The sequence below is a fragment of the Citrus clementina genome, unplaced genomic scaffold, assembly GCF_000493195.1.
Source record: "Citrus clementina cultivar Clemenules unplaced genomic scaffold, Citrus_clementina_v1.0 scaffold_2, whole genome shotgun sequence".
NCBI classification, from domain to species: Eukaryota; Viridiplantae; Streptophyta; class Magnoliopsida; order Sapindales; family Rutaceae; genus Citrus; species Citrus x clementina.
Window position 1 is genome coordinate 8,226,610 of NW_006262688.1, and position 17,412 is coordinate 8,244,021.

The 17,412-nt window shown below is 29.5% G+C and overlaps 2 protein-coding genes across 3 annotated transcripts; one reads left to right on the plus strand and one right to left on the minus strand.

Annotated features, from left to right (window-relative positions):
• Positions 1-660: 660 nt before the first annotated feature.
• Positions 661-2,996, minus strand: LOC18051113 (transcription factor bHLH167). Of its 2 annotated transcripts, XM_006446283.2 has the most exons (5): positions 2,912-2,996; positions 2,671-2,834; positions 2,129-2,422; positions 1,677-1,703; positions 661-864 (listed from the first exon to the last, which is right to left on the minus strand). In XM_006446283.2, the coding sequence occupies exons 2-5, from the start codon at positions 2,800-2,802 to the stop codon at positions 796-798; spliced, it is 522 nt and encodes a 173-aa protein (XP_006446346.1). In that variant the 5' UTR covers positions 2,803-2,834; positions 2,912-2,996; the 3' UTR covers positions 661-795. The 2 variants fall into 2 exon arrangements, with proteins under 2 accessions (XP_006446346.1, XP_024047601.1); XM_024191833.1 differs by lacking the exon at positions 1,677-1,703.
• A 6,498-nt stretch (positions 2,997-9,494) lies between these two features.
• On the plus strand, positions 9,495-9,851 carry LOC18051114 (pentatricopeptide repeat-containing protein At1g77170, mitochondrial). Its single transcript, XM_006446284.1, has one exon. The coding sequence runs from the start codon at positions 9,495-9,497 to the stop codon at positions 9,849-9,851; it is 357 nt and encodes a 118-aa protein (XP_006446347.1).
• The last annotated feature ends 7,561 nt before the right edge of the window (positions 9,852-17,412 follow it).

The following is a 17,412-nucleotide window of genomic DNA, read 5'->3' on the forward strand; positions in this document are numbered from 1 at the left end:
ATAGTTTCAATAACTCAAGAAAAGCATCCAACTTATTAAATTATTTTTAGGTTAGATCTTAATGGTGGGTTGAGAAAAGACAAAAAAAAAGGGGTAACGTTGCCGTACCCCTTCTGGTTTATTTCTTTCTATAATTGAAATCCCACAAATGTAGGCAGCGAGGCAAAATCCCTTTCATTTTACGATCCTTATCCATCTTGTAATTCATTTCATGCCCCAAGCATTAAAGACGAAATCAATTGGTTTGGTTTAGAAACATACTTATTGCTTATTTTTTGAATTGTGCGACATTTATAACTTCAGTTTTTTCTTCCTCGAGAAGGCTGATAGTTCATATTCCAATTGAATTAGAGATGTAGTTTGTTTATTTTACTTATAAATATCATAATAAGTGAGGTAACATCCATTATACTCATATCAACACTAATCCTCGAATTGATGGCCTGCAAATATATACGTACACATTCAAACAAATGAAAGATACATGTAATTTGTTTATCGTACTTATAAAAAATCCATACAAGTGAGAAAAGAGAAAGATAGAATCCATTATAGATCTTGAGATTAATTATCTAGGAATAACAAATACTCATCTCACCATAAAACTTCACCAGAACATCACTCAAGCCAAATTCTTTTCCAAATATGTTTGGCCTAGGTGGGTTCAGAAGTGTTTTAATATCATTACTATTCGTTTATTTAAGTTTTTTTGGGATAAAATCTAAATGTAGACACATATAAATTGTTGCATCATGCATGCATATTTCGTCTGACATAATTGTTAATGCATCAGCATCAGAGAATCAGTTCTTTCAGCCGCTCTTGAACTCTTTCAGTTTCCACACCAATTCTTGAATTGACGGCCTGCAAAAGGACACACGTGCATAATTTTGTTAATTTTCAAAAGCCAACACCACCGGCCAAGAAAAGGCAATCCATGGGCCATGGCATGCAATTATCAACATATATGTATGGACCATATGTGCGTATGTGTTCAATATACATATGGACTATTAATCTTGTAATTGATTTCATTTCTCAAGCATTGAATAGAGGTTTTGGTCAATCTGATTGATTTACACTTTAAATTTTAAAGGAAAAAAAATAACAAAAGCAGAGAAGAAGAATTTCAAATGTTAAAACTGAAGGATTCTTCATCGTAAGGTTGGTAAGTTGTGGGTTTAGATTGGACTTTTCTAAGACAATTCTCATGCCTAGCCCAAGACCTTCAAAAGCCCATCTAAATTTGGACCAGTCAGGCTTGGGCTAGGCCTGAGCTTTTTCATTAATGATAAAATAATTTTTTTATAAAATAAAAAATATTTAAATTAAAGATAATTATCTAATACATAATAGAATAATAGTCCAATACATAAAATATGATAAATCACACATATTAAATAGAAAAATATTACTTTAGTATTTTGAGTTTTTTATTTATTTAAATTTAATTTATTTTTATTTGTAAATTAAAATACTAAGCCCTTATTCAAGCCTAATATATACAGACTTTACATTTTTTGGGGCCCATATCTAGGCCCGTACGCTTGAGCCGGCTCAGACTTTTTAGCCAACTCTACTTCATTGTCATCTTGTTGAAGTTGTTTGAATAAAGTTATTTGCTAAAATATTGGGGATTAAAATCTTTTTAGCTTTTCAGTCAAATGAGTACTGACCTCGGCTTGGGTTGGACGGAAATGGACCTAAAATAAATTTACAAAAAAAACAAAAACTCCAATGTGAGCTAAAAGATTAAAAAATATATATATTAAAGTCTTTATTTTTCTTGTTTTTTTTTAGTCTTTCAGTGCATTAAAAAGATGCTAACATCCTCATAGGATAACATAATTAAGATTCAAAGCGAAGTTTTAAATTATTATGCTCCCTATTCATTCTTCAGCAAAGGAATTGAAAACCAATTAATTTTTTATTAATTATATATATTCAAGTGTAGAGAAATTTTATGCAAGATAATTAAATGCGACAGAGCTGATACGATGGTTTTAGCAGAAAAGCAATTTGGTTTCATATTCTTCTTCAATTTAATTTCTCTTATTTTACTGTCACCCAAAAAAAAAAATCATAAAGCGAAAAAACAAATTAGACAGAAACATGAAGACACACACACCTTGGACAGAACAGAGAAGATGACCCGATCACCCGAATTGAATTGTGTGACGTTTATAACTTCAGCTGCTCCTTCCTCGAGAACGCTGATAATTTCATGAAACATAAAGTTTCTATTCGACCCACAAATCAAATTCACCTCCAAAGTAGAACCCGACGTTGTTATGTTCATTACTGTTGGCTCATAGTGATCCTCTTCCTTCAATAGTGCTCTCCTCCTCTCAAGACTTTCTTTATTCTTCTGCAAATGCGTTATATAACTGGTGGCTTCATCCAATATCTCTGGCATAGACAACTGCATCAATAAGTTTCAAGTCAGACACACAAACCTTATATATATATATAGTTGCTAGTTTGAGAGTTGAACAGAAACTTAACGGTTTTTGTTAGATCCACGACATCGATTTAAATCCTAAACCTTAAAACTTATATATATATAGTTGCTATAATTTATTAAAACTAGTATTAGACTAGTTAGTTTTTAGTATTGCTTTCTTTTATAAATACAAAGAAATGAAAAAAATATGACCAAAATTAATATACCTTGGAGCTGGAAGGAATGAGAGAAGCGAGCTGGGAAATGAGATCTTTCATGTGCGTTCTTCGATGTTTCTCCTTTATATTTCGCTGAGCCCTAGATGATGAACCAGCTGCAGAGCTATTTTCTTCCGCCATAATTTTCGTATTCAAATCGTACAAGCAATGCCCTAAAAAGCAAGAATCAAATAATACAATCATCATAAAGGGATTTAAAAAACAAAAAGCAAAAGGAATTTATTGATACCTTAAAAGGATGAAGTTATGCTAGCTAGCCATCAATACATGAAAGAATTATATGTTTTGTGGAATATAAAAGCAGTGTGTGTTTGGATATTTATGGGGGAGCGGGGTGTAGAGAGGGAGATGATTTTTTTCTCTTCTTATTAGGGCCGCCAGGAAACATGCATTCAAGACAACCTAGCAGATGTGACCCTTGATTAGTTCGTTTATGACGGTGATAAGCTTTTGTTTACTAACAGTGAATTATCCAACTAGCTAGATTTAAATTCAGTGTTCGATATAATTTTGTGCTTTTGTTTTTTTTCCAATAATATGTGATTTGTAAGATTTCTCATAAAGTTGGAAACAAAGCTATATGATATGTAGGGGACAGTTATAAGTAATTTTTTAGAAAATATTTGAAAGATAATTAGTTAGTAATGTTATAGTCAGAGACTGAGTATTCGGCATAATATTATTAGTCAAATGAAAATAGCATGTGGGCCACAAACTTGTATATTAAAGTAATTTTATAAATTTTTAATAAAAATTTTTATTGACAACCAAACAACTAAATTTTTTTTAATAAAAACTCTATTTACAAAAGCTCTACTTAAAAAGTTGTACCAAATGAAACCTTAGTCAAATGAAAATAGCACATGATCCATATAATTTTTAATAATACAGTTATTTGGACAGGGTTTGTTTCATTTTAGAAGGTTTGCATATAGAACTTATTAAATAAGAAATCCTCTTTAATAATAAACACAAATGTAATACGAACAGAAAAAATAAATTAAATAACATATAAATACAAATAAAATATGAAAATAAATATTAATAAAATAAAATATATATGACATGTAATTTTTTTTTAATGTTGAACTATTATCGATATTAACACTTAATCCATCAATTCAAAATTTTAATTTGAAATATATGCAAATAAAGACATAATATATTATGACATTACAAATAGAACATATAACATAGATTTTGTGAGTTATTTTAAATTTTAGATACAATTATTTTAAAATCATTAACCTATGAAATAGATAAATCTAATATTAAAATATATTTTATTTGAGTGATGATACATCCACAAACACAAACTGATGTGGCATTAATTCATTGGTTGGATGAAAATATAAAATAATAAAAATAAATCATGTGGGCCAAGAGATATTTAATTCAACCAATAAATTAATGCCACATCATTTTGTACAAAATAAATTTATACATGAGTTTGTGGCTATATCATTATTCATTTTATTTTATTATTGTTGTTGTGTGAACGTATAAGTGAGAGTAAGAAATGCATGCATTTGATTGTACAACAAAAATTATTTTGCTTTTGAATTTTGATACGCTTGCTATTTCTTTCTTGGACTCAGCTAAGTTGCAAAAATTATTTCTTTCTTGGACTCAAATAAATCAAGCTCCTTCCTTCTTTCTTTGCCTCAAAATGGGAAAAGAAAAAATTAATAAGGTCAAGCTAAACACTTGAATTATTTTCAAACTTTATCAATTTACGTAATACCCAAGTTTTGATTTTTTTTTTCTGCCCTAACATGGAAAAGAAATAAAATGGAGTCAAACTAATTAATTATTTTTGTTTTTTTGGGTAAAATGAAAAGGACCACTCATTGCCAAATTAATTATAAAAAAAAATTGCAAGGTTATGCTTTTGTACCAATTTTATGAAAGGACGACGATAGCAACAACAGCAACAACAACAACAATAATAATAATAAGATAAATGTCTCAATTGATTTTGATTTGTTTTTGCCGATTTTTTAGTGTCATAATTGCGGCACACTAATTGCGGCGGGTCAACTGATACCATTATACCAATATTAAGTAGTAAATATCTTCAGTTGCATTTGACAAACACGTCCTTCGTGTTACTGTATACTATAACAAAGTATGAAACATGATAGCAAAAACCAAAGCAGTCTCAATTTCGTTTACACGTGAAATATGCACTTATATCAACAATTTCGGTCCCAATATCGCCGCATATTATATAAAGTAATATAGGTCGTTTCTCTTTGGACCCACATTATATGTAGCTTGTTAGGAACAAATTTATTGCAAGTTTTTATCGTTATGTCTAGATAATTTTTTTGATCATTTATTCTTATTTTATATATTTTAAAGAAAGCTCAGGTTAAATATGGGCCATCAAATTTATTTGATTTATAAGCAAAGATATTGAAAATTATTGGTTTTATTTAAACATATTATATTATAGACAACAAAAATAAATACCTAAATTATTAGATACAAGAGTACATGTTCTTGGATAATTTGATTATTTATGCTACAATGTTTAAAATAATTAAATGAAAATTATCTTAAGTAACCTTAACGGTCAAAGATAGTCTAAGTTAAAAAAAAAAATTATATGGAAGATTTTTAATTAATTAACTGTCCGTCAAATTTTTGTTGACTTGTATTTTTTAAGATGAAAAATAGAATTGGTTATAGTTATTTCCTAGAAGTGAGGTGAGTTTAGAAAAGTAGTGGGATATTATATAGGGTGCATCTGATAATGTTTTTTAATTAGTATTTTTTGGTCTCATTTTAGAGAAAGATAATGATGTTTTTCATGTCAGACTTTTTAAAATAAAAATTTGTTCGGTAGTTTGTTTTCAAAGTAATATATAAAAATGAAAACAATAAAAAACACATTTGCTTATTTGTCTGAAAATATAAGATTTTTTTATAAAATAATTTTCTTCAATTTATTTATTTATTTATTTTTCTTTTGTTATTATAATTTTAATCAAAGTGATATCAAATTCCATATAGCAATAATAATTTTCAGAGAACCCTCTCATAATTTATTAAGTTTAATAAATTAAAATAAAATAATAAATGTAGAATTAATTAGCATATACCATAATAAAAATTTGTACTATAATTATATTTATTATAGACATTTAAGTAGTTTATTTGTGCTAATTATATTTTACAACCCAAAATATAAAGAACAAAAGAGTATAATAAACAAAAGGAAAAAGGACAAACACACCCCCAACGTTTAAGTAAAGTGACAAAAACCCCCATAACGTTTCAAAAAAAAATATTTACACCCCAATTTATTATAATTTTACCATTTTACCCTTCTAGCATAAAAAAATTATTAGATTATCCAATTTGTCTATATATTGTTAATAAAATTATAAATAGACAAGTTGGATATTATAAAAAAAATTATAAATATACCCTCATTGCCTCATTCTTCTATTTAAATTTTTATCAATAACCAATTTTCAAAAAAAAAATCTATACGCCTGAAAAAATTGTAAATAAATTATAATTTCCCCCAATAAAATGGGTTGTTACTGGCCACCCTGATTTAGACTCTAACCTCGTATATTTAACAATTCTCCACATGTCAATCATTCAAACTTGTATATTTATAACTAATTTTCTATGTTATTTATTATGGTATTAATAACCAATTTTATTTTTAAAATTATAATTTATTTACAATTTTTTATAAGTGTGTAGATGTTTTTTTTTTGAAAATTAGTTATTGATAAAAATTTAAATAGAAGAATGAGGCAATGAGGGTTTATTTATAATTTTATTAACAATATACAGACAAATTGGATAATCTAATTTTTTTTTATATGCCAGAAGGGTATAATGGTAAAATTATAATAAATTGTGGTGTAAACGTTTTTTTTGAAACGTTAGGGGGTTTTTTTATCTCTTTGCCTAAACGTTGAGGTGTATTTATCATTTTTCCTAAATAAAATTTAAAAATTTAAAAAAAAAGGTACTGGATCCTATTACAAAGAGATAAGGCTTGTTGAGTGGTTACAGTGAATAAGAAAAAGATAAGAGGTCAAAGAACTAAAATTGAAGGGATAAGGTGAAAGTAATAATTAAAGAACTAATAAAGTAATGACTGAAACAATAACAGTGGTGTGCCACCACCAAAATTTTGCCTCGTCCTTTTTTAATCGTTCTCCAAATAGTCAAGAACATTAAATTTGACATTCTTTGAGTTTTCTTTATAAATGTTCAAAAACAAAAATATTTTGTTCTCCAATTTTTTTTTGAAAAACAATTTAACCAAACGTATTTTGTGTTTTTCACTTTCGAAAAGTAAAAAACACCCAACCGAAAATGTTACCGAACGCACCGTAGTAGATATCCATCCTTTTTCTAATGATCTAGTGCCGGTGAAGCATGCCACCATTAGCCTTATTATCCGGCGATAACCCCATGTAACTAAGGGTGTGGATTCAAGTCCTTATAGGGGTTGGTTTAATTTAGATACAATAATATTAAGAATTCTAATTAATATTTGAGTTGATGTAACACTCGTTTATTGAACAGAGTAGACTTTGCGAACTAACGCTCAGGTTAATGAGTCATATCAAGCGGTCTACGTTTGCATGCGTATTTACGACGGAATCACGACTCCAATTTGGAATCTCCAATCACATTGATTGAGGAATTCAAGACTAAATTTAACACGAATACGTCACAGATACAAAGATTTTTCAATTATACAATTACGAATACAAAATATTCAAGCCGTGATTAAAATCTGTGGGGATAAAAAAGGCTGTATTTCGTCAATGCATGCAAACTTTTAAGCTTTAAACCAAATGCATATCACGCTACATATGCCATCGCTTTATGAGTATGGACCGACATTTATGTGCACATGGCCATAAATTCAAACACAGCATGATATTGCAAATTGACGGAGTACAATTCTGAAGCCAAAAAAAAAAAAAGTTGATAACCGAGAAAAAAATTTCTATGCTTGTGGTGAGTTTTTTTTTTATACAATTAGCCGCACTTTTTTTTTATAACAACATTATTTTGATGAGTTTAAAAAAAAAAGATAAATGATCTTTTAATATTTATAATTTAAGTTAATTATCTATTTAGTTATTTTTAAAAATTACATTAAAAAATTGCAGCAATCTCACAAAACAATTTATCAAAAAGCTAGCTACTTTAATATTCAATGCTGCTTATCTTATCAACCCCAAAATGACACTAAAGGAGGTTCCCAAAGTTATCTTTGTACAAGTCAAATAAGATAAATAAAAATACAGTGGCAGCAAATTCAAACTTGTCACAGGTTCTTGTATTCTAGCTTTTAAAATGAAAACTAAATGTGTATATTTATAAACACACATAAAGGACGGCCATGCATTTAATTTTCATTTGTGCATTTATACACACACACACACACACTCGCACAAGGGACTAGATATATACAGTCCTTTGTATTCTAGCGTTTATAATAAATGCATGGTCTGATCACTCATAATAACTAAACCCATGCAAGGATTATTCGCAAGGGATTAGATTGTGATCTGTTTCTCACCAATGCTCTGACTGATATGTATCGAAAATGTGGCTGTCTAAACCTAGCTCAAAACGTTTTTAACATGTCCCTTAGGGATGGAGCATCTTAAAATATACTTAATAGCAGGCCATTCTTAAACTAGTGATTGTTCAGAATTTCTGAGTTTGTTCTCCGAAATGCGGCTCTTGGGTATGAAGCACGATGTAGTATCTTTTATGGGTGCTATATCAGCTTGTGCAAATCTTGGTGCAACGGAGCAAGAGAAGGAAATACATCGTGTTACAATAAGAAAACATCTTCATACACATCTCTTTGTTGCAAACTCAATTTTGGACTTTTCATGGGCAGCTCTTCCCCTAGGCAACTTAGCCGGTTGCTTAGGGCCCTACTATAGATGAAGACTTCTAATTTTATTTTTAAATTATAGTTATTAATTATTTATTTATATTAATTATTATTTTATAAATATATTTTCCATAAACAAACTACTAAATCCTTACAAAGTCCCCTTCTAACATTATAATTAATAATTTTAATCCCATTAATTTCCTCCATATTTTTCATCTAAAACTCTATAAAGGTCACATTTTTTTTAAATTATTATCCATTAATATATTTTTCCAATAAAAAAATACATGAAATCTTCATTACTTTGGTGAAAAAAACTATTTTCTCTACCCTACTTTTCACTTAAGAAAAAAAATTTAATTGTTTTATTTTTCATTGATCACTGCTACTCAAAGCATCAATCCATCAAAGTTAAAGTTCTCAAATTTTCAGGTTCTATCTTTCCATTCTCTTATTAATTAATTAAGTTGTTTAGTTGTTTTTTTTCTTTTTAAAAATATTATTGTGTTCATAGGTTGTTTCCTTGTAATTATCTAGCATAATTGTTTAGCTAATTACTCTTGTTTCACTAGAAAAAAAAAATTGTCTACTAAAAAAATATGCATTAGGATACAAAAAACTTTAAAAATAAGAGAAGAATAGAAAAGTTAGTTTAATCTCAAAAATGACCCATTGATAAAAACTTGTTTAAGATCAACTATGTCATAAGAAAGATTAAATAGGTTAATTATATTGTTTATTGAGAAAGATATATTTAAAAAATTAGAATATTAAAGTTTGATTAATAATTTTACTTCTCAAAAGCTAGAGAAATTGATTTTAAATAAATAAAATTTTAATATAATTAATACATATATTTTACCTCAAATTTTTTGGAAGGCCTAAGTAAAACAATTTGCCTAAGGCCTAAAATATGATTGAACCGCGCCTGGACTTCTATACTAGGACTGGACGAATTGATCTAGCTAATAAGATATTTGATCGTCTCCCAGTCAAAGATTCAGCCTCTTGGATTACACTGATTTTAGGTTATGGAATGCTTGGTGAGTTGGACGTTGCTATCAATCTCTTCGAAGCTATGAGAGAAGATGGTGTGGAGTATTATCCTGTTTCGCACATTGGTGTTCTGACGGCTTGTAGTCTTGGAGGACTAGTCGAGAAGGGGAAGAAGTTCTTCGATGAAATGCAAGCTCGCAACGTTAAGCCAACAGAAACGCACTATGCTTGTATGGTTTATCTCTTGATAAAGTACAATCAAAAGGCTCGATAACAGAGGCATCACCGGCAAGATCAGAATTTTTGGGGGATCTTTAATGTCAAATCACTTTCTAAAATATTTGCGTTACATTTTGCTGATAGATGCATCAAGAGAGGAAACCCAAAACGTTTTGTTGTCTAAATTATTGGATAAAATGCTGATGTCTCCAAACACTATCCAGCAACACCTCTTTTGCCCCAGTGAAAAGTTGTTCTCATTATCACCAGACCAATAAACCATCTTCTTCCTTACAGCAGAAGAGGATCGATTAGCACTCCCAGTGCCAATATCCATGCGAATGTTCAATTCATCAACCCTCTTAATTATCACACCAGCCTTCTGTCTCAATAAGTTTACCAAAATATTTGCGAAGTTTCTGTGATCTCTGGGTAAAGAAACTTTATCCACCAAATTTGCAACTTTATACAAAAAAATTGTTAGTCCAAAATTTCTGAACAGAAGATGAGCACTAATTAAGTAAGAACATCTCAGCTTCTTGAGTCAAGATGAGTCAACACAAAGGATGAATAAGAAGCCAAGTCAGCAGGATGATTGTGCTGTGTATTTTTATTCCATTTTCTGTTTTACTAGTTTGTGGTTAGTTGTAGATTTAGCTAGCTCAGAAGATTGATATAAATACATGCATTGGAATTTTCATTTTGTATAATTGAAATAACAAGATTCAGTTCTGGAATATTCTTCTTCTGAAAATTTTCTTTCTTGCCAAAAGCGGTAAAGCATTATTCTTTCAGCTCCATACAAAAAGCAGTTCAGAACTCTCCCCTTAGTAGAAGTCCGACGTTGCATCAATTGGTTCAAGAAACTAATCATTACTAAAAGGAAGAAAATTTGCATCCACTACCCAAGCGCTATACCTATATTCTAAACACTTTTTTATTACATATACCTTCACCAAGACTTCCTTTGTCAACCGAGCAGTGGAAGTTTGTAAGCTCAGTGATTCATATGCTCTGATATCAATCATTGGACGTCCCCTTCTGGCAAGATCATACAGAAATTCAGAATGCGGGCCTCCAAATATGTGGTTCTGACTATTTATCCTCTCAAACTGGCACAATAGGTTCCTTGTTACTGCTTTGGATGCCCCAAATAAGCTCGCTACCAGAACTGTTTCTTGTCTCTGAACAGAGGGAAGAACAGAACCAAGATCATCCATGCTTTTCACAACTCTTCCAGGCAATACTTCTCTGAAACAGAAATCGTGCCATTTCAGATTACTCAAAGGCGGCATAGTCGGAATGTTGAAATCACGCGAACTTTCATCCAATGGTTTGGAATCTGGCCCAGCTGATTTTCCGTAGTTAACACCAGCATCTCGGTGAGAGACACTCAGTGCCCTGGCATTTGGAAAATTGGTGTAGAAATTGAAATAGCAACGAGAATGCATAAATTTAATGAACCAAGGAGTCCAGATTCTTTCTCCATCTTCGTGTACCATCCTGTTGTCACCTGCAAATAGATTTTTTATCTTTGACTAACAAGCAAAGGAATGAAACACTAAAAGATTACCTATATATATATAGACACATACATATACATATATGTATTGGCCTCACTTTTGATACCTTATTGAAATACTAACATAGTATTTAATATTATTGAAAATTAATAAATTATATTTTATTTCACTTTTCCACTTCTGTCTGAATTCCGTTAAGAAAACTAACGGAAACTTAAGCAAATAACCATTTTACCCCCCCCCCCTCCCCCAAATTATAATTTCACTCTAAAAATGCCAAAAATAATCTGATTTATTTTTGGCATTTTTTAGAGTAAAATTGTAATTTTCATTTTGGGGGGGTAAAATAGTTATTTGGTTAAGTTTCCGTCAGTTTTCTTAACGGAATCCAAACGGAAGTAGAAAAGTGAAACAAAATGTAACTTTAGATGGATTCCATAAAAAAAAAATTGGGTATTTTTGAAAAAGTTAGAAAAAACGGGTGGACGGTAGATATTTTTCCTAAAATAAAATATGTGTGACATGCAATTTTTTGGTCCTATTATGTTGGAACGGTTCCACGATAGGGTATTGATGATGATTGTATAATTATAGAGATAAATATTAAACTTACACTTACTGCTATGATCTGACTGTCATCATTAGTGCATAGCCACTGCCTTATTTTTAATGTTAAGTTATTATCGATATGTCCTAAATTTATTAAATGCTTAAATCTATCAATTCAAAAATTAATTTTCGAAAATATTTAAAAACATTACAAATAACTATTTTGATATCATTAATCAGTGCAATAAATTTCATCAATATTAAAATAGATTTTTGTATTATTATTATTAACTGATAGTATAAGTGAGAGTGAAAAATGCATGTGATTGTATGAGAAAAATTATTTGGCTTTTGAATTTTGACGTGCTATTTGTTTTCTTTGCCTTAAAATGGCAAAAGAATAAGTTGAGGTCAAACTAAACACTTATATAATGAGCCATCAACCATGACATAATTCATTCCGTCACCTCCATAATTTTCAATTTTTTTCAATTTATGTAATACCCATGTTTTTCTGGATCGTGCATTTTTTTTAATTCCCTGCCTTAATAAATTAACATGGAAAAGAAATAAAATGAAATCGAATGAATTAATAATAATGATAATAATAATAATAATAATATGAAATCGAATGAAGTATTATTATTATTATTATTATTTTGTAAAATGAAAAGAACCAATGGTTGCGGCTGGTCTACTAATACTATTGTACTAGTTATATGACAATGCCCTCAAAATATGCAAAAATGAATACTATTTAAGTGGGATGCACTTAAATTTTGCATGAACAGTTACACAATCATTTGTAAATTATATTTAATGTAACATACAGTCCATGTAATATGGCAATAGACCCCACTTTCATGTTATTAGTTTTAACTTATTTTACAAAAATATAAGTTACATAAGTTAGTAATTTAGTAAAACTCATATATCTTAAGTTACACTTAAGAGAATATCGGTGCATTTACTAATTAGTAATCGTAATAGGAATGAAAATCAGAATAAATTATTTACTTTAGTTGTAGGAATCAGAATCAGAATCAGAATTAATTATATTGTCATTAATGTGTTTACTTCATCTTGGAAGCAAAATGGATTGTTACAAGTTACTAAACTAACATTAGTCAATAATAATAATAATAATAATAATAATAATAATAAGGAAGGATAAAATGATAATTTTAAAATTTAAGTGGGGGTAATATGGTCACTTTAGGAAATAGGATTAATAATTATTATTATTATTTATAATAATTATATTAATAATAGTAATGATTATTATTCTTATTATTCTTATTGGTATTATTATTATTATTATTAGTTATAATGATTAATAAATATAATTAATATTAATAGTAACTATTTTTTATCATCATGAATAATAATAAATTATTCAACAACAACATTAATAATAATAAGGATAAAATGAAAATTTCACAATTTAAGTTGGAGTAATATAATTATTTTAGGGAATGAAAACTTTAGCTATTATTCTTAATTTTAAATGGGACTCACCACTTTAATTTTTAATCGAATTTTTATTTATATAAATAAATACACCATTTATTTTAATTTTTTAATTCTCATTCCTATTCCGATTAAATAAACACACGATAAGTCATTCATGTTTCAGTATAATCTACGAAACATGATAGGGTAGCAAATTTTCTGACCGAAATGGTGGACCGAACAGCAAATCAATAATAGTCTCAATTGCTCTAACACGTGAAATATGTGCTTTCGTTGATTTCTGCCTCAAAATTGCCGCTCAGTCTATAAAAAGCTTGTCAGTGTCGGAACAAATTTATTGCACGTTTTCTCAGTAATGTCTAGGTACTTTCGTATCTTTTTATTATTTTAAGAATTCCCTCGTGTAACTTAACATTAACCTTATGTCAAGGGTGGGCCTAAGTTACATTTCAGGGGTCCGCCGTCCGCCTAAGTGATAATATGCCATTTGCCTATTGACGAATGCTCGTCAAATACGGGACCCTCGACTTTATGTCATTTACCGGCGGCGGTATTGAAAACTGCTGGCTTCATTTAAAGTTTTAAACACATTTTTTTAATTTTTTTTGTTAAATAAACCTCGAGAGAGATATAATGTATTGAATGAAAAAAAAAAAAAAAAAGACCAATGCCAGTCAAACACGCGTCCAGCGTGCGGCCTCATTGTCCCATAGCTGACAGTCAGTCATGCACAACTGTGTGCTCTTGGTAAGAATTGGTGCTAAGTTAGAGCTGCTGCCTGTAATTGACAGCTCTTTGAAAAAAGTCATGTGCGTAACATAACAAAATTCAGGTAATAAATGCTACCGAAGCCGCATGGCTTTTTCTGATTTGACAGAAGATTAACAGAGACTGCAACGTCCTAATAATTTGTGACAAGTCCCGGGTCACTGACAATGAGCCATATCAAGCGGTCTTGCGTTTACACGCGCATCTACGACTGAAACATGACTCCGTTTTGGAGCTTATAATTCCCTGCATTGGCTGAGGAACTCAAGACTGCCACACGCACGTCACATGCAGGAGTTTTTTTTTTTTTTTTTTTAATTTTGAATTTTATAATTAAGAATACAAAATATTATAGCCGTCATATGCAAAGCTTTTTTTAATGTATTTTTTTTAAATTAATGGGAACAAATAAAGATTTTATTGGGCAAATAAGATTTTTAGCATAAATTAAAAAAATAATTTTGAGAAAAATTTGCTATCCTGCGTTAAAATTAAAGTCTTAAATTTCATACATCTAACGATTAATAAGAGTAAAGTTAATGTCTTATATATTTTTTGTTGATGGTGAGACTAAAATTTTAGACTTACTCATCTAAATTTTCAGAATACAAATTCTCCCATTGAATTTTATAAAAAAAAAATTATACAAAAAGACTGAGAGACTTTAAATTTTAAACCAAATGCATGTCATGCTACATGTCATCGATGTATTAATAAGTAGAAACTACAGTAATAGCCAAATAGACCGATATTTATGTGCACATAAACATAAAATTAAGGGTTTAACTATGTTGGAACCGCTCTAAGGTAGAGCAAGCCTTCATAACCACACAATCAAAGTTATAACGTATTTTTTACTATTTATCACTTTGCGTGTGTAGTTGTGATTTGCGCTCTACCTTATAACATCTCCAAGGTAGCCCTTGCCTAAATTCAAACATAGCGTGATATTGCAAATGACCGAGCGTATTTCTGAAGGGAAAAAAATGATAACCAAGAAAAGAGTGAAGAAACATTATTAGGGTTACTGACCTGCAATCATTTTCTTTTATAATGAATCATTCAAAGAACTAGAGGTCATCAATGCAAACATCGAAGGAGCCAACAATACAAATGTCATAGGAGCAGGGGTGGCAATATGTGTTAGAATTCATTTATTCGATTCAATTCGATGCGAATTAAATAGGTTTGGGTTTGAAAAAATTGATTCGTTTAAAAAATGAGTGAATTCGATTCGATTCATTAGTTAAACGAATCGAATTCAGGCTTGAAGATATTGATTCATTTATTCATTTAGGATTCGTTTAATAATTGGATCATAAACGAATCGAATATGAGTTGATTCGTTTAAAATCAGTTTAATTAAATTATTTTTTTGTCCTTAAATTTCTTTTAAAATTTTTTAAAAATTAAAGGTTAATATTGTAATTTTGAGCGATAATAAGACTACCCATAAAGTGAAACAAGAATTAGGGCAGGCAGTCCTAATTTTGCATTTCACTGTTTCGCTCTTTCTTTCCCTTCATCTCTCAGCTACGGCAACCTTCTCTTGTCTCCAGTGTTCAGTGTTCACGATTCGCCCTCAGCAATTTCTTTTTGTTCTCTCCACAATTTCTTAGACGACACCATCTCACCTAACTCACACTCGCATAGTAAGCTTTGATTTTTTTTTTTAAAATTTTAGAGCTATTTAGAGGTATATCTCACATTATCATATATTCTTTGCCTTTAGATTTCTCCATCACCTGAGATTATTCATCCCTACACATTTGAATTGATATGATTCTTTTTCTTTTACCTTTTTTTTCCAAATTAATGCACTGTCATCGTCAAGATGCATCCTTTAGTAATGATTGAGTTTTTGAGCTTAAAAGTTATTCAAGCTTATGATTAGTTGTCTTTAAATTTCCATCTCATAATTGATAAAATGGATTAAAGCTAGAGTGAAATATTTTATAATTTATTTACTAATATTAATTATTGTTTCTATTACTCATCTTATCCTAAGGCCTAGCTCTACTTCTCAAATCTTTCTAAATGTGGTCATCATATCCGATATTATCGTATGCTTGATTTGTTCAGCTTCCAAAAGTTACACATCATTGGTCAAGTTTCCTTACTCTAGAAGAGAATTAATTATTATTATTTCCTTAACAATACTACAAATTTGCTATATATTTAATATTTTAAAATTTTACGGTAACTATCATCAGTGTTGCAGCATGTTAATATCATTTTATTTACTTTTTGTTGTAGGATTTTTGTTTTCAAGGTGACAAAGAAAAAATGAAGAGAATTAAAGAAATCACCTTACTTTATAATTTGAATTTGAATTATTGTTAAGAACTTGTTATTTAGTGTTTGAATGACCGTATCTTTAATCCTAAAATATGGTATGGATTATTTGTATTTTGTAGGATATTAAATTTGTGGTTTTTTTATATTTTATTTTGCTTAATTTTTGTATTAATTATATTTTTCTAAACGAACTGCAAACGAATTCATATTTGATTCAATTCATTATGGATTCGTAATAGGATAAAAAAATAGTAAACAAATCCAGATTCAATACAATTCATTTATTAATTCTACTAAACAAATTAAACGAATCAAACTAAATATCCGTTTAATAAATTAATCGAATCTGAATCATGAAAATTTCAACCCAATTCGTTTACAATTCGATTCGAATTTAATTTGTTTATTCGGTTTACCACCCCTATAAGAGCTACCTTAATACAACCTCACACAATAAAACACAATTATTACAATCTTCAGACATTAAGAATTTATAATTCTAGATAGAAGAGGAAAAATTTCACCCATTAAAAGCAGGACAAATTTTACGGGAAGGATTGATTCTACCTTTCCCCAATTACTGTAGGTAAAAAGAAATCGAAGATTTTGTAAGCATAACCTAGATCTAGCACCTCCACTGATAACATAAGCTGAAAAACAAAAGAACACCCGCTGCTCATATGGGTGAGAAGAACAACACAGCCGCAAGGAGCCCTTTCAGGGCCATAAGTGGCAAAACCACCAATCTAGCACCACCACCAAATGGGTGAGATAATATCCACCGGAAGAGAGCTCCCAGCAGGACAAGAGGTTGTTCGTAATGGGGACAGTGGATTTAGGAAGAGAAAGAAGAGAGGATTTTTTTTTAAAAAAAAAAAAATTGAAGAAATGCAATAATGTATCTTTTTTTTTAATATGCAAAAATGTAAGAAAAAAAAGTTCCCTGTATTGTTTCAAAAAAATTAATTGATCATCTGTCTCCTTATGATTGAAAAAATAAATCAA

Excerpts from the sequence above, each read along its gene's own strand:
- LOC18051113 (XM_006446283.2), bottom strand. The coding sequence starts at position 2,802 with ATGGCGGAAGAAAATAGCTCTGCAGCTGGTTCATCATCTAGGGCTCAG. Across the intron at positions 1,704-2,128 it reads TCTTCTCTGTTCTGTCCAAG|GTCCATTTCCGTCCAACCCA; the intron begins GTGTGTGTGTCT and ends AATTTATTTTAG. Across the intron at positions 865-1,676 it reads TCCGTCCAACCCAAGCCGAG|GCCGTCAATTCAAGAATTGG; the intron begins GTCAGTACTCAT and ends GTCCTTTTGCAG.
- LOC18051114 (XM_006446284.1), top strand. The coding sequence starts at position 9,495 with ATGATTGAACCGCGCCTGGACTTCTATACTAGGACTGGACGAATTGAT.